Raw genomic sequence first — 26,253 nt, 5'->3', positions numbered from 1 at the left:
ACAACTATGCAGCACATAAATCCCCAGCATGACTTGGAAACTGTCTTTATTAATGCAAATGATGACATATTAATAATCATGAGTTCAAGCCTTTTCTCCAGGCTGAGCTGCTTGTAAGGTTTATTCTCAGAATCATTTAAGCCCACACCATACATCTTTGCATGCTTTAACACACCACCTTATCATATTCTTCAACTACCTACCATTTCACAGGCTAACTTCTCTAGTTAGCTGGGAACAAACAAAAAAATCCAAAGGCATGCTAATGCTTTTCAGATCATTAGCTCCTATAAAATTCAGGCATTTACAACAAAATGGCTAGAAAATTAAAAGAATACTGTAATAAGCTGCAGGAATCCATGTTCTAATTAATAAACAGGTTTGTGTCTTCAAGCAGAAACAAGCATTCACTGTATCAACACTCAATGTCAAATGAAAGCCATAAAACTGGGGGGGATTAAATGAAATCCATCTTTGACTTTTACAAACGCTGTCAGAATGCAAACTCTGTGCATAAGATGCTCCACAGCTTTCATGGCTTGCCTTTCCAGCTCCTGAGGCCAAGACACAGCACTGCTGCCTGAGGACAGCCATTATCACACGAGCATCAGGAGGAACGGAAGGGCTGCTACCTCCAGCCTCACTGAAAAGATTTTCATCCTGAGCAATCAAGAGGGGTGGATGCAATGATGCAAGGCAATTTCCAATGGCACCATCCTCCCACCCTGGATATTGATCTCTCAGAGCACATTCCTGACACTACAGCATCCATTTTGAGTTCCTGCACTTCCACAAAACTTCTCTTCCAAAGAAAACCAATCCTGAATCTAATGACTACAACACTGTTTGTAAGCAGGGATCCCAAAGTTTGCAGGAAGTAAAATACCCTTTGCACAGTACATGTCAAAGCCACATACAGTGTTCCTCCTTAAATTCCTTCCTCTTGAGACCTAAGGCCACAGGAAGATGCTCAGCAGAAAGTGAGGGCAAAATGTAAAATGTCTAATGATCTGATCACGTACCTTTATCACAAGTACAGCCCCCAAGACTTTGAGGTCTCTAGTCCAATATCCTGGTCAGAGCAGGGGCAGCTCTTTGACCAGACCATGTTGTTTAGGGCTTTCTCCAGCCTGTTCTTGAATAACTCTGTGGATGGAGCTTGCACCACCCCTTTGGGAAGCTTACTCCAAAACTGGATTACCCCATGCTGCAGGCAGCGACTGCTACACAGCAAGACATGGAACCTCATTGAATAAACCACAAATAGATCCTTCAAGATATTGGGGGGGGGGGGGGGGGGGAGGGGAAGCCTCAAGAACAATCACTGTTCAAAACATTTTGTTTAAAAGCCAATTCCCAAATTCATCAAAAGACTGCTCAATACTTTTAACAGATCATTTATGAAAATTCCTAAGTTGAAATTCAACTAAAAAGTCTCATCTAATTGCCCGCAGATGGAGACAGGTTTGAAGTACTAAGAGAGCTTAATGGGAAAAAGAACTTCCTATGACAAAATAGTCTGAAATTAGTAGGAAAAAAAATGAGGTCCCACTGGTGGCCATGCCACTTCCATTCATTAACCTCCCAGTTTCAAGTTATTTAAGTTTTATCCCTTATATTGATGAAAGAAAAAACTTCTCTCTGTAGCAACACCATGGTCACCAGAAGGTTTACTTTTCAGGTCAAGACTGGAGAGAAGAGCAAATAAGCTCTTTTCTGATGTCAGTCCCTGTTGGCACCAGCAGCCTGTCCTGGGGACTTGGATGGCTACGTTACAGGGCTGAGTGTCCCTGAAGTCTGAATTCAGAGATCAGAGCTGACCCCTGAATAACCCTTTCGCTGGGTACAAGTCACATTTAGCTTCTGCTCAAGGGACCCAGACCACAACCATGAACTAGGAAATATATCAGTTCAGCACTCCAGAGAAAGATGGGAAAGTAAGGGAAAGGCTCTGCACTTCACTCAGCTCTAATTAAACAAAAATCCCATTTCAGCCCCAGACAATGTCTCATCTAGAGGCCAAAACTTCAGATGAAGGAAGGTAAGAGAACCACACGAGAAGCACAAACTTCAAGTAGGTTCAGGGAATTATACTTCAAGTTTCCTTGGTAATTCTGCAACTTAATTTTCTTTATCCAAGCATTTCTCTCTCCCTTCTACTTTTGGGAACAGTTCAAATAAGACAGATTCATCCACAGTTTTGAGCTGCCACTTGTAAATAAGAGTCCATTTAAAAATCTATTTAACAGGCTATAAGAAAAATCCAGCCCTCCTCATTTCTCATCTTCTCAAGGAGCAGCATCTACTGCACTCAAACATAATCCTGTAAAGGATAAACCCACTTCCATTTCATTCATTTATATTTACCTCCAAGATAAAGAAGCACTGCTGGTCACAAACTTAATATAATGGCTCACCTAATCCTAGCCAGCCCAAGCATTAAAAAAAAAAAAAAAAAAAAGGAAAAGAAAATAAAAAAAAGAAGAAAAAGAATTCTTGTGGTAGATACAGAACTAAAATGTATCTTGTTAAAGTCTGGATCTGAGAATTTATATGGACAAGTAAATTGTAGTCCAAAGTAAAAAAGGGAACAGAAAAATTAAATGGTTCAGTGACTACACAAAAAACTCGCTCATAATAGATTTTTTTCTTTTAAGCTCACCTTTGAAGAAAGGATTTCAGGTCATGTTACTGAAAGGGTGAACACAAACAAAAATGCAATCTTGAAACAGACTTAAATTGTGCTGTTTGGATGCTACGAGATACCTCTTCACACCTCGTTCATTACTTAGAAGCAATGGAATAACGAGCAAGCAATGAAAAAAATAATGGACACTACAGGTAAGATGCAGTTTTTGAACACTGGATCATGATTTAATAGAGGAGTTCACTAAAGCTTCTGCAGCCAAAACCACAAGTTGTTTATTTCCCTCTCTGTAAATCACTGAGCCTTTAGATACAGTTAGCATCAGCTATCCAAAAACTTTAAAATGTCACTTTAAGATCTTTCAGAGAAATGGTAAACTAATCTAGAAGAATTTGAAGTCTGAGTCGATGACAAAAACCCACACAAAGCCCCCAAACCACCGGAGCTGGGAATCATGGAGCAGGGAGAACCAGCTTTCTGATACCCAGCTTCCAGAGAAACATCTCGTTGTAGTACATTTCTTGGCTTTTCCTGTTCTTTTTCTCAAATATGAAAGACTGCCACATTATTCTGTAAGGCCTCTGACAGTGGTAAAGCAATTTTCTCCATAAATCATTGTAATGCTAACACAGCAGTTTACAGACTCATCTTTAAAAGAAAGCCTTTACATTTACTGCCACTGCCAGCAGAGAGAAGGAAAGTTAAGCTCTGACAACTGTTCTGTCTGGGGGCATATTAAATGGAAAATTTATTCCTTGGCCCAATTCTAACAAAATTTAATATACTTGTGAAAACTGTGTAAATACTTTGTACTTAAGAGAAGTGAGTGCATTAAAAAGCCATTTAGCATATTGAGATACATGCACATTCATACTGCAAGCGTGCTGAAGTCCCCTGGATGTTCCAGCAAAACTGAGTAACCTGCAATAGAAAAGCCTCAAATGTTCTTTCTCCGAACGTTCTTCTTGATAATCTGTTGTTCTTGAAGAAAATAAAGGAAAAAGGAGAAAAGGTTGGAATTTTCCTGGTTTGTCTCCTCATTCTAGAAGGCAACTGGAGCTTTCCTGAACATTTAATCAGAATTTTTTTAGTTTATTTTAGTAAACATACGTATGTTTAGAGTACTTTATTAGTCCACAGTAAGTCCAGACATCCATAAACATTCTTACCACAAGGTCCTCACGAGGGTAGTGCTGCTGCCCAGTTCCAGGATTTTTTCAGCCTATTTGTACATAGTCTTTGATTACACTTTTCACCCTGTTAGCATAAACCCAATTTTATTTCACTTCTAAACACCAATGTTTTGCAGATAAGGAACATTTACATCTTTCTCCTCCGTGAACCTAAAGGTAATACATCTTAAAAAGCTGTTTAAGCCAGCAGATCTTTTGGAGTCCAGTCTGTGAACTTCACATAGGGTTAAAACAATCAAACCAAACACTCTTGTATTCTGTCCATCTGTAACAGCAGCTTATTTAAAAAAATATAACCCAGCCAAATTTAATTGCAAGGAAGTTTAACTTCCGGTCAATTCTACTTTTATTCCTAAGTATACTTAAAATATCCCTTTAAATACTTCCTAAAAAATTTATTAAGATTACTTATGTATTAGTCTTGTATTAACTCGGTATTTAAATCCATTTGTCTCAACAGCAACAGCTAAACACCAAGACTTACCTTCTGCCATTTCATCACTGTTTCTTACTGCATGCCCAGGAAAACCTTTAAAGATCAGTGCAGTGGACCAAATAATAAAACTTTTCACAACACTCTAAAAGCATAATTTCACTTTATAAGTACCTTAATTTGGCTCATCTGTGAATACCTAAAAGCTGCTCTTACTCAGTTTCCCAGACTCTCTGAACTTGAGGCTGTTAGTTTAAATGAAAAGAAAAGGTGAACAGCAGACTGTGCTGGCTGACACATACGATGTGTACATTCTCCATGAACGAATTCTGACTTTACAAGAACTCTTTGAATAGCCAGAAGCCAACAAGAAGAACAGGAGCAGCACATTCAGCAAAGCTACTTTACCAAAGCACTGAAGGATGGTGCTCAGATGTGAACTGTCTTACTCAGCCTACATGCTAAAACCCCTAAAAATTTCTCAAACACTTTGATAAATAAAAAGCATGAGCAGGGGAGAACATTGACTTGGAAAACAAGTTATTTTTCAATAAAATGCACTTAATTACCAATTCTAAGATGGGCCTGGAAGAAGGCCTCACTGTATCTTTATTATAACAGTAACACACATACTTTCCAAACATATATTTCACCCAAGAATTAGGATGCCTTCGAACAGGAGTGTGATTTACTGTCCTTCCAGCATTTTCTAACCAAATACCACAGAAATGCTGCTCTTGCAGAATGTCAAGGAGAAGAAAGGGCAAAGGAGCAAAATCCAATCCGTGCTGAAGCTGGTAGCTGAGAAAGTTTGTCTACACTGCAGTGAGATTCCCATCTGCATTTCATTGCAGCTGGTGTGAACCCAATCAGTGCAGGTTAAGCGTACGTCAGATCCCTGATTACTGTGCTCTGACCCCGGCTAAGACGGACATTATACATTCCTGCTACACACTGCAGTAGCTAAGGAATCAATGCTGCTTTAAACAAAATGTCCTCTGTGCTACACGTGCCTCCAATTTCTTCACATAGTGCAAATTTCTTGGGGTCCCTCACCAAATACTCAAGCTCTTCTGTCGCTCTCCGTGTGGCCCCTTTGTAAGGCACCAGATGAAAAGTGAGAAAACCCAAGTTTAATCTATCTATCTTGTCAACATAATGTTTTTTCCAAGACCTCACGTATGGTCTCCTTGGATTTCCTGCTCCCCATATATAAAACAGGGATGATGCTACTTCTCTCAAGAGACTGCTGTGAAGCAGCCTTGAAATTAGTGAGACGTGCTTGCAAGAAGCTAGAACAGGTCCTGCACATATGCCATGCAGAAAGATTTCCTAGTTAACATATTCCCTCGTTTTTTCCACCCCAAGGAGCTCCAAGCACAAACTACCACAAATAAGCAAATCCCCCAGGGTAGGGAGAAACCAGTTTAAGATCAGGGCTGTGGCAAGTCCCAGCCTCTTCATGTGCTCTCTTACAGCCCGATCCCTAAGGGAGCTGGTTCATGGACCTAACTAGAAGAAACTGATCCTGTTGAAAGACAGTCAAAAGCATTTCACCAGTTATGTGTCAAAATTGGTCCACAGGAGGCTCAGATGAGCTTCAGCAGCAGTACACAGGACATGGCCACCCTGCACAGGTGGGATACACAGGAATTGCTGGCAAGAATGCAACTGTTGCATTGGCTTTCCCACAACCACTCCCTCACTAGTGCTCGGCACCGCAAACAGCTTCCAAAGACCAAGACTTCAAGCAATCACAGCTAAAAACAACTCAGCTTTTTAATATTTGCCATTGTGATTGGATCTGTGGTGTAAAACCACCACGGATTCTTAAGACTACCAAACACGATGATTGATTTTTAAAATGCTAGAACTGCATCACTTAGAACTAAGCTAGCATGAAGACAACAGGCTTCGTACAACAGCTGCTGATACTGGCACCTCAAAGGTTCTGGATTTGGTCTTGACCAACACCAACAGGAATAAAAAGTACTGCTGAGGTACCTGAGTGCCATCACAGACCAATGACAGTCACAAACTTATCACACACAGTCACACATTGGCAAAACGATTTTTGGGAAGCAAGTGCTAAGTGCAGCAGGTGTACCAACAATAACTTGCTTCATATGGGCTATTAACTGAGCCTCAGCAGCCCACATGCCCATGGCCTGCTGCCAGAGCCACAGTGTGTCCTACCTGGATACTATGCTGGAGCCATTGTAGAGGTCACTGGCGTAGGACAGCGTGGCCAGGGGCCGCACAGAATTGTAGCGCGTGAACTTGGACAGACACTCCTGGAACTCATCCAGCTGGCTGGTGGTTCTGCTGTCATCTAGAAGAGGCAGTCACATTGGAGGGGGCAGAAACAGAGCAAGGAGGTAAACTCAACAGTAAACAAAAAAAAAAAAAAAAAAAAAAAAAAAAAAAAAAAAAAATCAAGGTATTTGTCTCCACGTGATGCTTGTTATTTGGGGAGGACACTTGGTCAAAACCAGGCTCTCTCTCATCTCTAGCATTCTCTGAAGGCATTATGAGCTTTTCAGACCACAAATAAAGTGCTGGGTGAACCTACTATGCTGAGAATCTGCCTAGAAGTCAAATACAACTTTCCTGGTAAGCTCATTCATTTTATTCACATTCAGAGCCCATGGGCCATATAGATTATTAACAGAAAACCTTTAAGCATATCAAAATGCACTGCAAAGGACATGTCTAGTTTTCAGCAGGAGTGAAAGTATATTCCTTTCCCTGATCTGTTACGGTATGTTTACATTTGGTGTCAATTACATTCAAAATACTTTTAGCAAAAAATACTTCTCTTGTTATTCCAAAAGCAACAGAGCTAAGGGAGAAGCATTTCAGGGCTGGAGAATGAAGGCAAGCATGAAACCAAAAGGCTCCCTGTACTAGAAGTTTTGTGAAAATTATGACCTTCAGCAGACAAGGTGAAATTGAGCCAGCTTGAATAATGATGATATATATTCTGTGGGAAATGGAACAGTTTACTACAAAAGTTAAAAGTAAATTGCAGTGTAGATAGTTGAAAGTCATTCACTGACTTCTCAGAAGTCCCAACTTTTCTTGGTAGGAACATAATTTTGTTTAAAGCATTCTAAATTTCAGTATTTTGTAAGCAAGGAAAAATTCCTAACTTACAGCAATGCCTCACAGGCAAATCTGGGTTCCCAATACCGTCACATACCCACAGCCAAACATCAGGCAGCACCTTCAGGCTTCATCACAACCCCCCAGATCTGCAGCAATTCTCATACTCCTTCTCTAATGCTTCCACCCTCCCTTTCTTTTTGCACCAGTGCATTTTAGGGGACCTACAGCTAACACTGCTGGTTTACAGGTACTGCACACCTCATCTCCTGTTCCACCCCAGCATCAGAGAAACCACCCACACACCCCCACCCCTCCCAGAGATCACATTCCACCCACTAGTTAAGCTAGCCTTATCAGCAGCATGAAGAAATAACAAGATCTACTTAAAGGCTTGGAAATACCAGGGTGAAAAAAGAGAGGTTGATCTATAAAAGCAAAATCCAGCCGTGATTTCTTGTGGGAAAACACAGAGAATAATCATTTCTGCACTCTGGTAATTCCTTGCCATCAGAAATTATTATCTCTACACTTACAGGCATTTTGAAGTGTCCCTTATATGCAGTGTTTAATGTTTGATCATATAAAGGAACAGTGAAGGCTAGTAATTAGCATGTTTGGAGTACTAGCATATACATTATCCATGGCAGACAGATGAAAAGGGGCAAAATGAACAAAGTGATGCTCTAAATTAACATCATCAGCACCTGACCACTACAGAAAAAAGCCTGAGAAGCAACACAAACATCAGTCAGCGTTTTTCAAAGACTGTTTTCTCTTTCAGCACTGTGATAGGGACAAATAGCTGCCACCCTTCCATTTCCCTCATTTAGAGATCAAGCACACAGACCTTCTATAATTTTTTTCTCTATATGGGCCTGGAAAACTGAATATTATTTCTCAAGACATCTTTCCCTGGCAAAGTGCAAGGCCATTTGATAATTACAGTAATATTAAGTCTCCACTCCCTACTCGAACAATCAGAGGCACTTCTTGCAAAAAGCTTTAAATCCACATTAAATCCTATTTAAAATGTGTCAAAATGCAGGAATGACTTAGGAGAGGAAAACTTAATCAAGTATCATAGGTTACCCCTTATTTAGGAGAAAACCTGCCCTTGCAAATCCTCCGCTCTTGGTGCAGCTGACACATATGAATACAAAAAACCAGTTTCACTGCATTCATATTTATAGTTCCAATTATGAAGAAAGATGCCCTCTACAAGGGAATGCTGGGAAGAGCCCCATTTGTTATCCTTGGTTAATAACTTTTATTTTTACATAAACACAGTTATGCATCACCAAGATAGCACTGCATAACAACATCTCAGTGTGATCTGTGAAGAACTGCATTCTGCAAAGCACCTGCTAGCACTCCACAGGGATCTGGCTGGACACATGCAATGTGCTCCTCCAATATTTCAGATGCTGAAGTAACCTCCCAACGTGCTGCATTCCATGCTAAAATAATTTTGCTGTGCACCATGAGAACTGAGTCAGCCCGTGCTCTGAAGTAGGTAAAAGATGTTAAATACTTCTAAGAGTGAGCTCCCCTAAGACATGCTGCAGCCTTTATATTTGGAGCCATTTATTAATGAATTTTTAAAGTTACTTTTTATTTATTTATTTTAAAGGGACAGAAACTAAATTCATGGAGAAGAAAAAAGCAGAGGTTTCTACCCCAGCAATCCTGCTGATCTGTTCCTTGGGAGGTTGGTCCTTGCCTTAAGTAAAGATCCTGTGGTGCAGCAACCTCTGCCTGGTTTCCTCTGGTGCGTAAGTGGTGTCTCCCACCCCCTGAGGGCTGGCAGCTTTCCTTGCAGTCTGTCACTCGATATGGGCTGCAGCTCAAAGCCTGGTGGTGCAAATCTCTTGCCTGTTGCAGTCCATTGCCTGAAGCTTTTTTTGCCAAGCTGGTTTGCCCTCCAGAGGGGCTACAGAACAACCCTCCTCACCCTCAAGACTATTTGACCCTCTCATTTCTTAAGAGGGTCTTGTGTGTAATTAAGACCCATGGATACAGTAGGCAACAATTACTCTAGCTGCTGTCACACTGTTAGTCAATTATGAATGAGGCAATCTAGGCAACTTTGAAAACAGCTTCTAATTCTTCAAAACAAGCCTTAAATCTAAGGTGTGCCCCATGGGACAAGAGCACTGCTGCACAGTCAGCTTCTATAGTCCAAGCTATTTGTTAACCAAGACACAATCTAGACAATAAAGGGTAACCTCCAAGTGTCCCCTTGCATGCTAAATACAGGAGAATGTATCCATTTATGTTTACACCTCTGTAGCATTTCAATAGCAGTGTTTTTAACTACTGGGTTTATACCACATCTAGTGGACAGACAACTCAACCTCTGCTTTCAGGCATTTTCATCTTCAGAACAGGCACCAGAGCAATTATTTATTGTAGGTTTTACCCGTCACAGTAAGGGATTACAAAGCCATACGTGTGCCCGCCAAAGTGACAGGATTAAGTGTTCCAAATTTAGCAACTTCAAAGATTGGTCAAGAATAGCAAAAGGGAATGATCTGAGTGACACAAATACATACAGCCACGTTCTCATGCGAGGACGAAGTGCGAGCTGCTCTCTCAAAAGCAAAGCTTTTCTGCGAGAGGTACCTGCCACCAGAAGTGGAACACTGCACAAGCACTCACCCGAGACACGAGTCATCCTGGTGGAGAAATAGCACTGCTCCAGGTCCTCAAAGTGAGCCGTGAGGCGCTTGCGTCGCGAGGCCAGCGTGCTGTTATACCACGGCTGCTTTTTGGTCTGAGGGGAGAAGGGAGAACACTTCAGAAAGTTAAAGCCAGGCCTGGGTTTCGCTTCCATAGATTTTACCCAATTTTAAACAATATATACGATAGGTTAGAAGTGTAAAATGACAATAAATGAAGAATCTTGGCACTGTCAACAGTTATTTCTTAGGGTCCTATGCTGCACCCCTTAATGTAACAAAAACAAACCCCTGCTTTCAGAACCTTAGCAAATTTAGTGATTCTGGCCTCACACACAGGACAGGCAATCCCAACCCTTGGGGAACCCTGTCTTGCATTTATTCAGATAGACAGCAGAAAGCCATCTTCCAGCTTCACAAATCAAACAGACTCTACAACAAATACTCCCCAGATCCCTGGCAGACAGCTCATTAAAAGAGAAGGGGGTGTTTATTTTAATGAGTTACTGAATTATTTCTTTTGAAGCGACTCAGTAACTCTGTAAAACTAAGCAAATAAAAAGAGAAGTAAAAGACAGCATGAAGTTCAAAGGTTAATTGAAAAGAAGTTCATGAAAATCATCACTAAAGCCATTTCCCAACCTACCCAAACAGTAATAGTGAGAGGTAGGAGCAAAGGATTTAAACTAAGTAAGTAATCTTTCCTCCTGAAGGAAACACAGGACATGCAGTACTTACCATTTTAATCACGAGTCGTGAAAAGGAATGAAACCCTCTACTAACATAAGAAGCACAAAGAGCTCCTTGCTTTAATTTCTATTTAAGAAGCCTCACATACCACATCCTCAAAGCTAAATTTTAAAAGATTTAAGAACCATCAAACTCCCTAATGAACAACAACCCTGAGCAAGTACAAGGCCCATAATGCTACTCAATGGCACTGACAAAACCCACTTCGTGTACAACTCCCCCTCAATCCATGCAGGAGAACAGCCTGTTCTCATTACAGCCACCTACCAAGCCAACAAGAACAAAATCAGTTTACAGCCCACTCAAATTTTGTTTGTACCTGTACAAAAAGCAATCTAACATTCTAGGAAAAAAGCAAACCCCAAGCAGTGGATCCCCCAAGTCACCACTTCCCACCCGAAGCCACACACTGACATCGTGGCTCACGCTTGCCTGTGACAGCACCTATGGTCTTCACAGCTTGTTCACCCCAAAAGCAGCTCCAACCTCAATACACAACACTGGGAAGTGCTCCTACATCAATACCTTTCAAGTACCATTTTCTAAAACGTTACATCTTTAAAAAACGCTCAATAGAACACTTCTATAGCCTCCTCCTATAATTTTTGTGTGCCAGCCTGCAATGCCTCCAGGCTCTCTCAGCACATCAGTAGTGATGTGGGCTCGAGACAACTTCAGGCAAAGAACAACGGCTTCAGTCTCAAGTTAAGGCAAGCTGCCTGAGCCATGATGAGCGATACAACCCAAACCCACGCCTGATCTGCCAGATCAGTCCACACTGAGATGGAATCAATCACGTAAGAGTTTGCCTGCTGGGTGTCCCAAGAAAGACCACTCACTGGAGCAGGTCTCAGGCTGGCAACATGGCAACCCAGCTGTGCTGAGAACCAAGCAAGGGGCACTAGCCCATTGTCATCAGACCACCCCCAGCTAAACATTTCAATCTGCTCAAGTTTTGCTCAAAACCAGATGTTCAATTTCTATGAAGCCTGCTCCGTGGCTACTTTCTAAGCAATACTGGGCAACAGGAGGAAAAAATAAGGGAAGAGAGAAAAGACACCCAAGCAATTTTTATTCGATGGCTAAAACTACTATGGTTGCCCTAGCTGAGGATATTAGTTTGGATTCCTCTGTTATCAAGAGTGATTTTACTGTCTGAACTCCATCAGATACTCTTAAAGAGTCCTCTAACAACTGTGAAAAAGCATCATAGCTGCACACAAGCTCCTTATTTCTAGCAGAAAAAAGGTACTGCCATTAAATACTACCTGCAGAATTGCCCAGGGCCTCAGTGACTTGTCCACCATTTACTTCTGAAGCTCAGCTTCTGGAAGAGAAGTGTCCTAGAGCTCTGTGGTATATAAATTCTTCCCTAACAACATGTCTGTGGGCAATGCACAAAGTAATTATATTGAGAAAGAAAGCTCTGCTGTCCATCCTAGATAACCCTTGCTGCCAGCAGTGCCCAATATATGATTTTTGCTGTGACTGACAATTAGGGAAAACCCTCCCAATTTATTTTATATTCTTAAAACTACTTTTATGGCAAAGTCTTCCTGAAATTAGACTACCTTTGAACAGAAGTGTTTAACTTCAAGAGTTCTCTTTGAACTCCCCATCCAAACATATATTAAAGTTTAATTTGAAAATTTGTACTTGAGAGCACAGATCTTGCACTCTTGAGGACAAGAAATCGCATTTGAGGACAAAAAAGATTATTCTCACACAAATAAGGCTGTCATACAGAATGACTAGAAAGTCTAGGTTGTTTGTTTTCTGAGCTCACCAGCAGGATAGCTATGCTATCAATTTTGGCTTTGAAATAGGAACTACTGAGACAAGTAGTGTCAGTGGAGAACAAATACACCATAGCACATCAGAGTCCTGAACATAAAACCCCCATCCACATTTCACCTGCCCTCTGAAATGCGGTAGAACTACAACTCCCTGTTCCAGCAAAATCCTCCAAGGGCCAGAGTAGCAGGAACCACAAGCATTTTCCCACAGACTAATAGACGGAATTTTCTAATTACCAGTTAGTTACACGGCTTCAAACCCAAAACCCTGCATGCAAACATATATGTGCACCAGCTCAAAATCCAGGTGGTTTTTTCTTTACATCAAGTAAGATCCAACAGCACTTCAACCTGTTAATTTACCAGTTTGATGCTGGTGCGTGCCAGGGGCAGTCCACCACCACCAGAGAGCACCCAAGGCACAGCTGGAATGTGACCAACAGTCCATCTGCCCAAATGAAAACTGTTTCACCTTTTTGGAACTGTGAGCTGGGTATCAGTGACAGCTTCCCAGCCCAGCTGAATCCCTCTGAGCTGCCAGACTACAGCAGTGCTGCTTGGAATTCGGGAGGCCTTGCAGATCAGACAGTTTGGAGGCTGCCTGCCAAACAGCTCCATTCTATATGCAACTTTTTACCCTCTAGATGAATTTATAATGGTTTGTAAGGCCCTGATGAGGACAAACGATGTAACTGTGCAAGGCAGGTTTTTTTTGTTTTGAAAGCCAAGCTTGATCTACAGCTATTTAAGCCAATGCAAAGGGTCAGGGATTTACCTCCCTTCCCCAGGGCTGCCCACATGGGAGATGCAGAGCAAACTGTATCCCCTCTTCCATGGAAGAGTCAGCTTTAAGAAATAAGTCTCAGATGTCTAAATACATCACACAAAGTCTCTCACACAACTGGGCACAATCATTCCTACAGCTGCAGTTGCCCATACAACCAGTTAAAAGCATTTTCAAGGCTCCAGCTGACCGGTGCTCTGGAGATGGATGAAGGTGCACCTCAACCCTGCCCAACCTCCACATTCACTCTCCCGTCCCCCCGTGCAGACAGATATATTATCTTACCTGAGAACTGCCACTGAAGCCTGGAGGCTGGCTATACTCGGTGGAGTCAATAATACTACTGCAAAAATAAACGAAATAGTCTGCTTAAATCACTGCACAGCCATCCTTTATCATTTTTAACCTGTTTGCTATTCCCCCCTTGACACTCTGCAGCATACTTGCCTTTGAAATCCATTTTACAGACAGGGAACACAAGGTTATATTTTTTGGGGGTTTTAGGAGAGATTTTTTTTTTTTTTAAATAGAGTTTTCCTAGAGCAGAATGCTGTCACACACAATTATGTGTAGTGCAGTCGAATAATTTCTAATTAGAATGCAAAAGCATATCTTTTGTATGAAATATGCAGCACAAGACATTCTGAAAATAACATGCTACCATTGGTTTAAAATTCCTTAAAAAAAATGATAGAAAAAAAGTTTAATGCTCTGGCATTTGAATCAACACTGGAAAGGGAAAAGCTAAAGAAATCAGTGTAAGACAGACACTAGTTTAAACAGAAACAACTAAGGAAATACAGAAATAAACTAAAAAACCAAAATACTGACAGCCAGGATTACTATTATTAGAAAACACTACACCACATTATAGTATCTATAATCACACAACATAGCCTTTAAATCACTGTTTTAAAAACACAGCATAGACATGCAAACTCAGTGGAATTTAACTTTCAAAACTGCAGAAAGATCTCCTGATCCCAGCAGAAAACAGGTGGTTCAGTGTTCTTGGACATACAGGCAAAAAATTCAGCTCCCACAGTAAGACACCAGAGCCAGATTAAAGCACATTTATCACTCAAATTCCATATACTTCCAGGACAGGTAAAGATTAGCATATTAGAACACAATGATTATGCAGAACACATTATGAAAATAACCATGATTTGTTTCTAAAAAATCTTTTCATCTGCCTTGCTTCTGCTGTGTCATTTGACTTGGACAGAGAAGAAACTATCTGGGATCATTATTCTCATTATTCGCAGTCTTTCTTATGACATAACCTTAGATTTTAAGCATTGCCTGGGGAAGCTGAAGGTTTCTTTAAAAAGCTCCTAGAGCAGTGCTATAGGTCCTAGTTTTGTCAAAGATGAGTGTACCTATTGCTGCTTACGTAACAGTTGCCAGAACTTATGTGTGAACTTGAGAACCTTGGTCATAAATAAATTGGTTTGCTTGAAATGCCAGGCAGGGCACCTGTAAATCTAGAAGAATGAACCAATGGTACAGCAGTGCTTAATTATTTCTCTGAATGTTTTCAAGCTCCCCTGTAAGTGGAGGGGAGTGGAAACAGAAGATGAGACATAACCACTGGTGAGACTTAAAAAATTAACTTGGAAAATGAGACTGATTAGACTTTGGTTCTAGGCAAGACAAAAAGCTGAAAACAAAGAAAAATCTGAGGGATGAAAATCATTATTTGCTGCAAGCTATTGTACGGGAGAAAACAGCAGAGCTGTTTCAGGCATGGCTGGGGACAATGAACTTTAAATTAGCATGTGGCTTCATGAAATAATGAAACAGGGACAGCAGATCCTGCCAGGAACCGCAGGAATAACACATTCAGCTGGAAAGCGATGAAAAAGTACTCCACTCTGAGACAGGTACAGCAGCAATTAACAGCAAAACACACAGACTTAAGAGTGTCTGGTCTCGTTCTGCTGCAGGTTGTCTGGTGATGTAAAGAGAGCAGACGTCATCTCCCCAACCAGAGTACAAATTCAAAGACATTTCTGTGCAGTGCCTATAGCTGAGTTAACTCATGTGTGCTTGAATGTTTTTCCTTTCAACAAACACGAAGCAAGTAACCAGAAAATTACAGAAGTGCCCTCCAAGTTCTTCTTTAAAAGCTGTAACATCAGGTTCAGTTTGGAAATTCAGCTACACCGATATGACATTTAAAAACCCAGAACAACAACAACAAAAAACAAGGCAATCCACAGACTATAAATCCCATTACAGGGATGGGAAGAGGTAATTAGAACAAATGGAGGGGAAGGAGGATCAGGATTTCAATAACTGAGTCAGAGTTACCAAGCAACTCATTCCTAGACCAGAATTTTCCCCTCAAACTCCTATTAGGGATAGTTTGTTATTGCTATTAGCCCTGGATAACATCTCAGGGAAGCTGCTCATTCCTACCTTCTGTTCGCACCATTTACTGGGAGCACAAAGCACGCGCGCCTGTTCAGAAATCCACGCACAGAACTATTTGTTCTCTTCCCTTCTTCTTCCCCTCTTGTTCTCTATTAGTATACGAACCAAGCAATATGCAACGCTGTAAACAAGCACTGTGCTATTACCCAATTTAGTATTTCATCATCCCCTGTGTAGGCACAAGAGAAAACACGTGTTTCTTGCAGACAAGGATGTACTGAACATCATAGCTGGGCTAGGTTCTTTTGCTAAAGAACTTCTGAAGGAAGCTGGGGGGAGGCAAAGTAATTTCACATTTTGAAGATGTTAAGAATGGAGAGGAAAAAAGCTACAAACAATGAAAAGAAACAGAAAATTAATGAAGCAAGCCTGTGATTTAGAGGAAGCAGATGAATAAGGGCAAGTCACCAGAGACCAGATAAAACTGAATTCCAAAGAACTCTATTTTCTTGAACTTTAAATTCAAAGGCTAAAGAAGTTTTCTTCATCTCAGCACTAGTCTGTGATAACCTTGTACTATTTATAAGGCACATTAGGAAAGTGTTATACAATTATATTTCATTAGCAGTGTGTTAAGTATGTTAAGTTATATTTTGATTTAAATACACCATTTTAATTCACTGATAAGCTAATAAGTCTCCGCAAGTTCAATATAATTTTAACATGGAAGTGAATCCATCCCCAACTATGTTTGTATTTCACTCTTAGTGGCTCATGGCATCTCTAAAATGCACTTGAGATTAAATATTTCAGTTAAGAGAAATGAAAAAAGTCAGCCTATTTTAAAACTCCAATCAGCTGTTCTGCAGCATTCCTGCCAAGGAGAAATGTTGCTGAGGTAATTCTTCAAAACTTACCCTTAATGTTGAAAATAAAATTAGTTTCAAGTGATAGACATTCCTGGAATCTAACTGATGGTAATTCACACCAATGCAATTACTTGAATTATACAAAACTGTCGAGACAGGGTGGGGATAGAAGTTACAGGAGTAACTTCTGGCAACAACTGATGCCTCTTCAGACATTCCTTCACATACTGGTTTCTCTTTTACCACTCAAGGCTAATTCTCAATGCAGGAATGTCACCAAGAAAAAGCTAAGGGGTCTTCTAAAGCAGAGAGAACAAGGCAATCCCACATCCCCTAGCACACACCTAAATATGCAATTATCACACCCCTGGCATGTTGTACCAGGGGGAAAACCCAAAAGTTCAAGACACAGCCAGGATGGACCCAGACAGGCATAAGAAGGCAGCTAAGAAAGAGCCCATGGTCTCTGCACCCATCATGGCTCCAACCCACTGCCACCTCCCAGCAGACCCCCAGGTGAAGCACATCAATCCACAAAGCACTACAATATTTTTGATGTTTTCTCACATCTTCAAAAGCAGGAACTGAGACTGACTGACCCCTAGGACATGAAATAAATAGGCATAGAGGAATATTAAGAAATTCTCAGTAGACGGAAACCAGTGTAGCTCTCACCACAGTCCATTCCCCCCTCAACTCTTTTACTAAAATGTTATTCCAGCCTTCAACAGACAAAAACGTTCTTTGGGGGCTTGTTTGTTAGCTTAGCTCAAGTAAGAGAGATACATTTTGACTCATAAGTACAATCTTCTGTTAAAAGAGAAAGGTTTCTAGGCCTGAAGGCATCCAACATCTAACATACCGAGCCCAATCGGTGCTCAAGTTTATCCCAAGCGTCAGTGCCACGGAGCAAAACCAATCTGTTTAATAGCCAATAACCAGAAAAGTAGCAGAACTTGACAAGAATCTCATCAGTTTCACAAAACTGCTTCTTAGCAAAACAGAATACCCCGTATCAAGAAACACATCTGCACCCAAAGAGAATTAAACAGGCACAGAAGAGCTGAATTAGAAATGCTGTTCCCATCCATTGTGACTGTATTCCCATCCTTTCACTAAGGGCCAGTCAGAGCTTCATAGAAATATGAGAGATACTGCTCTCTGTGTCCAGAAATAGCATCTCAGTAGGAAATCCCAGACAATACTGCTGGGTTCCTCACCACAGCACCGTGTCTACATTTCTCTAGGGGAAGGAATCTGGTCGTTTTTTACTTCTGGGCTATTAGGCAAAAAATCTACCAGTACCATTTTGTAACAGAAGCTGACAGTTTAGAGAATTCTACTTCTAAGAGACAGCAGAGATGATCACTTAATAACACAACTCGGCCCCGTTGAAATCAAGAGTTTTCTTGCCACCAAAAGACACACCTGTAAAGTAGAGCACTTCAAACTCTGGCACTTACAACTTGAATACAAGAAGCATCTGCAATATTATCATCAAGAAACCAGACTATGCAATATTCCAGACAAAAGTACACATTGAAATTAAGTTATTAGAAAGGCATTTCATTAAATCAACACAGACAGCAGATAAACAGAATCATTAGGCTGTACATTTTAAATTTTGATCTGAGCCCATACCTTTAGCTATTCATGCTGACTGGGGAAGCCAGAGGACTCCAATATCACACAAAATTAAGACCTTTCATATGCCAAGCAGAACTGCACAATGTTCAGAAAAGGCAGCATATAAATAACAGTAACATTTTATTCCATAGCAAAGGCTTATGACTCAAGTTTACTAATTCACATGACATTTAAAGCCATCAGTTTTCCATGGCATCTGGTTCAGAGCAGATTCTTCACCCAAATGCAGACTTAGATGGCTTTTTCTTCACTTCTTTGTTCACATAAAGTTTATACCAATCAGAAACAGAATAGGAAAATACTGTACAGCATTTAAAACCCAGTTTTGCTTGTCTTTTGGGCACTGCTTCGAAAGCACTAGCAAGCAGAGTGCAACATGCACAGCTTGAAATGCAAGTTGAGTTGCAAGCTCCATACCTGTGTGAAGGTGAGGGAGCCTCGAACTGTGGCACCGTGCTGTCCTCACTGACTGGGGAGTACAGGCCGCTCATCTCCTGAAACAGAAAGCCATGTCACATCAGAACTGACAAAACACGCACGTTTAATACATGTGTTCACAGAGTACTGGTGTTTTTCTCATTTTACTCAGCTCTTACCTAAAAATCTTTACTATCCCTGACATAACATTGATTTTCTTCAATTTTTTTCAGTTATCGTTCCAATTGAGTTTCAAAAATCTTACAGCTGTGGCACTCAGTGCTTCAAGAGTGGCAGTTTTGGAGCTTCTACTCCAAAAAACCCAACAGATTTGGTTATCATCCAATTGCCTCTAACCCATCTCCCTTAAACACACAGAACAAGCAAGCTGTAACTGCATTTCTGAGATATGTGCAAACTTATCTAACAGCCTTCACAACTGGAAAGTAAAGCTGGATATGGGTCATGGCAAGAACAGCCACAAAGCAACAGGGCAAAGGTGGTGCCACAGACTTAAAAGAGGATCTATCAATCCTCTGTGGGACAGCTGCACAAGAGACAAACTTCACACATAAACTTGGCTTTGTCCATCCCAGACTAAGTCACTGCTGTGTACCCAGTGTGAGACTGTCTTTCATCTGTTTGGGAAATGGAAGCTATGCAGGATGCAGCAGCTCATTAGTTGAGGGGCAAAGCATTCTCAGGACAATTACTACTTGGGCTTTCAAATTCCCACTAGGTGCCTATTAGTTGGTAGGTAGAAAGAAGGATATTTGTGACAAGAGAGATCCCAGGCTTGAGAGGTCAAAGGCAAGGTCACCACCACACCCCAGGAATATACCCCAGCAGCAGCCCACTGAAATGCCGGATTAAAGAGCAGAGAAGCAGGTAGCTGGATGCTCTTCCCTGAGGGATCCCACAGCTTTTGGGAACAGTTTCTCCTAGAGCTCAAGGCTTATTTTACCAGTCTGAAGAAAACATGCTAAGGTATATTTATTTCACCAAAGCCAAGAAACATTTAGGAAAAGAGGTCTGAAAAAATTCCAAATAGCTATCAGATAAATGGAAATTCTGGCAGTTGTCAAGTCATATTTATATTTTGCCAATCCATCAGCGCACGTATTAATTGAGGGAAGAAATCTCAAAAGCTTTTGGGAGGTAGTTGGGAACACATGCTGACTGCTCAAGGTGAGCAAGAAGTGAGAAGCAAACAGGCAAACTGATTCCCAAAAAGGTTTAAGGGAATGGTATTTTGAGAGGTGGCAGTCTGATGTATTCTGAAACACCAGCTTCCTACTCCAGGATTAAACACTAGAATGATTACAGGAAAGGACCAAAGAGGAACCTAAAGACTCAATGAAGACAGGATTGCATTGATGGGTTTACAAATTCTTGGAGAATAATTCTTAGCAAAAATGTCAAGAGATTCCCATCATTAAGGAATTAAGAGAACTGTATCAGGAGGTAGCAGGAATCAGTTTTGACATGCAGCAGGAGCTGGTTTTGTTCCTGGCCAATCTCTGCATAACAACCCTGTTGTGAATCCCCAACACCTCCCCATTTTAAGACCTGCATGCTGCTCAGATTTAAACAGCCTGTGCAGAACACTGCAACATACAAAAATCTTAAGTTTGGATCAATATGCCAGCTGTTGATTTCTAGCAACTACTCTAAAATACTTACTACTACAAAGAAATGATTATATAAGAGCTACCAAACTGCAGCCTGAACACATCAACTAAATGAACAAATTAAAGAAAGAGCATCATCTGTTCATTTTCCCATTACTGACTTAAATGCCATAAATTTAACCCAGCAGCCTCACAGCAAGGCAGACAGCTTGATGAAAATGAAAAATTGCCAGAGTCAGAACAATGTCTGGGCACCTCACCTCTACTCGTTTAATATCTTCTTCCAGAACACTTAGCTCCTTCTGGATCTGCTCCAATTGCTGTGGATAAGAGAATGGGAGAAGTCTAAATCAATCTGCACTGCACCAGCACCAAGATAAATTACAGTCTTTCCAGAGAGGAACCTGAACTATCTTAGCTGGTGTGCTACACAATTCAAAAGTCACCAGGCAGGAAGTTCAAATGCACAGATTAACCTAAGTGTGCACACAAACCACATTCAAGACAAAGCTTATTATTTTGAAACAATGCAAAAGGAGAGCATGAGGTGTTTTGATGTCAATCACAGAGACCCACATTATCCAAAGTAATACTGTTATGCTCCTCTAACATCTCTCAGGCAAGGTGTAACTGGCTTGTAAACACCGAGTATAGAATCACAAAGTGGTCTGGGTTAGATGGGGCCTTAGAGATGATCTCATTCCACCCCCTGCTATAAGCAGGGACACCTTCCACTATCCCAGGCCTGTCCACCCTGGCCCTGAACACTTCCAGGGATCCAGGGGCAGCCACAGCTTCTCTGGGCACCCTGTGCCAGGGCCTCCCCATCCTCACAGGGAAGAATTACTTCCTAATATCGAAACCCACATTCTTTTACTTTAAAACCATTCCTCCTTGAACTGTCACAATTAGAAAAAAACCCACCATGAACGACAATGATCATTTCACCCTTCAACTAAAGACAAAATATTTTGCTAAAAGGTATTAAGACTAATTCTCATCCTAGCTGTTAACCTGTCACTTGCCCATTTAAACTTTGTCATTAAGTTTTTGGATTGGAAAAAACCCATTATGACCAGAGCAAGATTTGCTCCTGGCACTGAGCAAGCACCACATGGTATCAAGGTATCACTTCTTCCAAAGGTGTGGTACTTACCTTGGATTACACCATAAACTCGAGTCAATTTGAGGGCTATACCTGAAAGGGTCGGAAGAAGACTTCCCCTCTCACCAGCCAACATTTCCTTTCCCTTCCTTGTGCCACATGCAACATCTTCCAGGTTTTGAGTCAGTCAGCAACGTGGCTTTGCTCACCTCGAGTTACTGAAGCCACAGACTTGACAACTGTTTACACCTAAGCAAGGACATCATCTACTTACCTGCTTATTCAGCAGGTAGGTCCCACCCCAACACCCACAGAGCCCATACCCAGCCCTGCAGGGCCCAAACACACACACGCTGCTCTGGGTGAGGGCTCCAAGTCTGGACGCAAACCGACAAAACTCAGCTCCAGTGCAAGTCTGCTTCACTGAGACACAGAAATGAAATAAATAGATGGAGAACTGGAAGTCCACCTGACTCTCCTGAGCTCCCAGTAAAATTTACAGACAACCAGCAATGTGGCCTGTGACCAGAAGCATTTGCTGATTTAAGTCCACTGAAAGCTTACGCACAACACATTCTCCAAAGACAAAACAAATTTTTGTACTTTCAGCTTTACAACAGAATATTAAACTGCCCAAATCCAAAGTAACTAGTTTGGCAAGACATATTACTCTTAGTATGACATATTCCAAAGAATATCTGGCAAGCTACTCCTGAAAACTTATTCACTCAAGTGCTTAAGTTCAATCCTTTAAGTGTCAGAAGGTTTTGCTTAAACAAAAAAGCACAATTAAAACCCCTCTTATTGTAAAGCATTCCAAATATGTGGGCTCTACATTAGATAATCCACCATTTCAATTCTCCTTTTAAACACTAACAAAAGCCTCTGTCCCTGAAAACAGGAGAAGGAAGGACTGCTGGGCCCACACCTATTTCTAACATGGCTGCTTCTTTGGAATGAGACGACATTATAAACGTGTCCTAATCTCTGTACTCTGAAGGTTTCAGCTTACATTTAATTTGAGGCACAGACAGCAGAAGTTTAATGGTTTAGAACTAGACTGCCACAGATAATTTACAAATCACTACACCATAACAGATAATTCCATTTTCACTTTCGGAACCTACAGCAAGAATAGCAGGTGGTGCTGTAACTCCAAGATTAGTGGTAAAGCCAAGTGACACTTGCACAGCATGGGTCCTGCCTGAACTCAGCTCTAGCAAATACCATTAGTCCCCCACACTCATAAATCCCATTTAAAAAGAAGTTACAAAACCACTTACAAGTTCCAAAATTACAGTGAGGAAATCAGCTATTCTACAATGTACTGGCTCACAGCCAAACTGGACATCTGAAAAATAATTGATGGTCGCTGACATCACATAAACAGGATACTTTTTATAGGAACAAGAGCAGAGACCTTTTATTGGCCAGCTTTCATTAACTATTGCACACAGCCAAGAGCATGAGATCTGGGACTTTATTTACCAATTCTTCCTTCTAGTTACAACCTACCATAAACTTACCCAACAGTAGCAGCTCTAAAATACAGGTAAGAGTGTGTCATGCTTATTTTAGGAGGGAGTCTTCTCATGCCATCAACATAAAATAAGTTAATGCCCACACTGAAATCTTTGGGGTTTTTTGGTATGTTAGTTAAGTGTTTTAATCTATCAAAGACCTTAAATCAATCCACATTCATTCCAATTAAACTTTGAAAAATGAGACTACTGATTTATAATTGTCAGCCTTTGAGGGACATTTAAGGAAAGCTAAATGAATTATAGTTCTTGCAGTATATCCAGATTTAAGGGCCTTTAATTTAATTTTCACTATTGGGCACAGAAAGCAAGCCAAGTCCTGTCCCAGTGATGGGCAGAATCACGCCTGTCAGACTTTGGATTAAGTCAGCAAAAGCAGTTCCAATGAACACTGAAATGTATGCTAAGAGAGAAGCACACAGTATGAACTCTCAGACACAGATGCTTTCCTAGAAATGAAAAGGCCAACATGGACAAGGAGAAGGTCCTTAATTCAGTGGTTAAACCTCATAATTTCAACTCCAGAGAGTGAACTACAATAAGCAGGTGTGTAACACTCTGGTCCCATTTTTCACACATGAGCATATGTACGAAAGAAAAGCTATGACCTCAAAACTTTTTTATAATCCTGGAAAAGGGATTTCAGACTTTCAAGTCAAGAAGCTACCAAGAACTTACACAATGCTAAACACCAGGTCAGGGTCATTTTGGTTTTGGTTGGCCATCTACTAACAAGCATATCTGGGTAGAGCACTAAGGTTTCATCCTGGAGCTTCCTGTTTTTCCTGGAGGGAGAGCCTCTTGGGAGGCAGCAACTTCCTGCTTTGTGTTTGTACCGCACGGACAACAAGCAGTCCTGACTGGGTCTCCTGGTGCCAGTTCTAAGTGTTTGCAAAAAGCTAAAAGCTCAGCAGAGCCTCCCAGTGCCACAGACACAGCCTAGAAAAACGCACAAGGGAAGGAACCATACAGCCTTGACCAACTGTCTTTCCAATTCTAGAAAAAGCACAAACAGAACAGCAGGAGTTATTTTCTCCTTTATTTTTTGAAGAAATACTGCAAAATCAGCAGCACTATTCTAACAAGCAGCTTAAACAGCAGAGTGGATTCACACTTTTTGGAAGCTCACAGCCCATATTATGTTCAGTCACACACCTTCAAGGCTCTGATCCAGACTCCCTGTGCAGTCATCACAATACACAACATAGGTCCACACGAACAGTGTCTATTACCAGAGGGAACATCATCTTCCCAGACACATAAAGCCATTGCACCAACCAGGATGGGTCAAAATCTATCACCTGCCCACCTGAGGAGGATAAACCAGGTAGTTGCTGTAAATAAACCCTTAATTCTGTCCCGTAACTTTATCCATCCAACTTCAGCCTCTTCCTACTTCTTGTTCTCCCACCAACTACTGCTCTTACAAACCACAGCATAAACTTCACTACCAGCCAACAGCTGAAACTTTTCTAAAGGTACCCAGTGGAATGAATTTCTATCTGTAGAATTCAATACCTCAATGACAATACACAACAAGATCAGTTTCTCTCTCTGGAAGTCTTGTCTGTCTCTGGGTTTTCTTTTCATTATTGCTTTGGATGCAGAGCCTTTTACAACATACAGGGCAACTATGGCATGGAGGTCATCTTCAGACCTTAGAGAAATTTTAGTCTTATACATTAAATCAAATATCACTTATTTGACAAAATACCTCTCTGTTACAATGTCTTTGCAGAACTAGAAGGAGGTGCAAGGTTTTTGTTTGCATGAAGACAGGAACACCTGAATCTCCACAAGTTTCCTAAGTGAAATATGGCATCTGAGCTTCTTAAACATGTGGACAGACCATCTATAACACATTATCTGCTGAGAATATTTCTTCTCTCTGATCAATACTTCCTCCAAATTATAAATGCTTTCTCATAACTGGGGAAAAGCTAACAAAAGCCTTGAGAATATCCAGGTTCTTTAACACAGAGAATTCGCAAAGGTAGGAGGAAAGAGATGCCTGGCTGATAAAGTGTGTTTTGTATCTTGAATTTTCCTCTCCCTCATTTACATCCTACAGTATGGAGGAAACATGCTCTGAAGGCTTAGTGATAGGGTCTGATAGAAAAGCCTGATGAGATAAGGACATCTGGGGCGGGGAACAAAGCTGCCTAAACAATTAGACTAATTGCCTTAGAGTCTAATACATCAGTAGTAGGTGCTACTTGGCTTCTTTCTTTGCAAGACCTCTCCGCTGCAGCAAGGAGAGCCAGCTATTATATGCTGATACCACTATGGGAATTTTTAGTTTGCTGCTCACACATTCACTGTATCCTTGGGCTTCTTATCAATGCTTTTGGAGCTCACATCTCTCATTCAGCAACTTAGAAATGCAAATAGATTTAAAATACCAGGTAAGTGCAGTGGATAGGGACCAGATTACTCTAGCTATAAATTCTCCTCAGCAGTCCTGAAATGTAACCAAGACCACATGACAACAAAAGAGCATGACTGATTTCTGGTTCTGTCACCTCCTCTTGCTTACTCATTAGTTCATCCATGTGTGTACACGCAGAACACAAGACTTGACAGGTGAAGTGATTAACACAAGGTAATGACATCCCTGGAGAACTCATGCTTATAATTCCCAGCAATTATCCCATAATAACTCCTCTTATTTTTAGTATTTAACATGCTCACAATATGGAGCAAGTGAAGACAGCTGGACAGAGACATGCATTTGAGGGTGCGAAGAACAACGACGATTCTGAAATGCTGAGCAGGCACTCAGTGCCACAAGCCTGAGACACTTCAGGATTATTTTTCTGTCCCAGGATGTTTAACAGCTAAAAAACAGCCTTGTGCATTAGCAGACATGAAAGAGGCCTTGTTTGTTAGACACGAGAGACTTAATGCCACATTGTTAGAAAGAAAAAGCCCAGAGAACATAAAAATGAAGTGACATCTGCCAAGGGAAACATGAACAGACCTAGAGAATAGCACCTGTGTAGCACTTGATTTGTGATACTAATCATCAGGCTCAGTATTCTCCTTCAGTAAGCAATGGTGCTGCTTGACAGAAATACCATCAGGTAGCTGAGCTAGCAATATTTTAGCAGAAATTATCTGTATGATGTATATGGCGGTGTCCAACTACTCGGAAACATTCAAATCCTGACCAGACAATTAGCAAGGCCTCTTCTTTAAAGTGATGAATATAAAAGTGGGGAGAATTAACTGATATAATCACCTCTCTCACAAAGTGTTCAAGAGGAAAGAACATG

The 26,253-nt window shown here is 41.0% G+C and overlaps 1 protein-coding gene across 2 annotated transcripts in view; it reads right to left on the bottom strand.

The window, feature by feature from the left end:
* Positions 1-26,253, bottom strand: part of COP1 (COP1 E3 ubiquitin ligase) — a 124,586-nt gene that overhangs the window by 80,077 nt on the left and 18,256 nt on the right. For both annotated transcript variants that reach the window (XM_048312580.1, XM_048312581.1), the window contains exons 7-11: positions 20,593-20,652; positions 18,702-18,778; positions 13,675-13,732; positions 10,040-10,154; positions 6,470-6,605 (exon numbers count right to left, since the gene is read on the bottom strand). In XM_048312580.1, coding sequence (XP_048168537.1) covers positions 6,470-6,605; positions 10,040-10,154; positions 13,675-13,732; positions 18,702-18,778; positions 20,593-20,652 — 446 coding nt within the window. The remainder of the gene's footprint in view (positions 1-6,469; positions 6,606-10,039; positions 10,155-13,674; positions 13,733-18,701; positions 18,779-20,592; positions 20,653-26,253) is intronic.

Source organism: Corvus hawaiiensis, chromosome 9 (assembly GCF_020740725.1).
Source record: "Corvus hawaiiensis isolate bCorHaw1 chromosome 9, bCorHaw1.pri.cur, whole genome shotgun sequence".
NCBI classification, from domain to species: Eukaryota; Metazoa; Chordata; class Aves; order Passeriformes; family Corvidae; genus Corvus; species Corvus hawaiiensis.
Note: the sequence above shows the minus strand (reverse complement) of the source record. Positions and strands in the feature narration are given on the sequence as shown.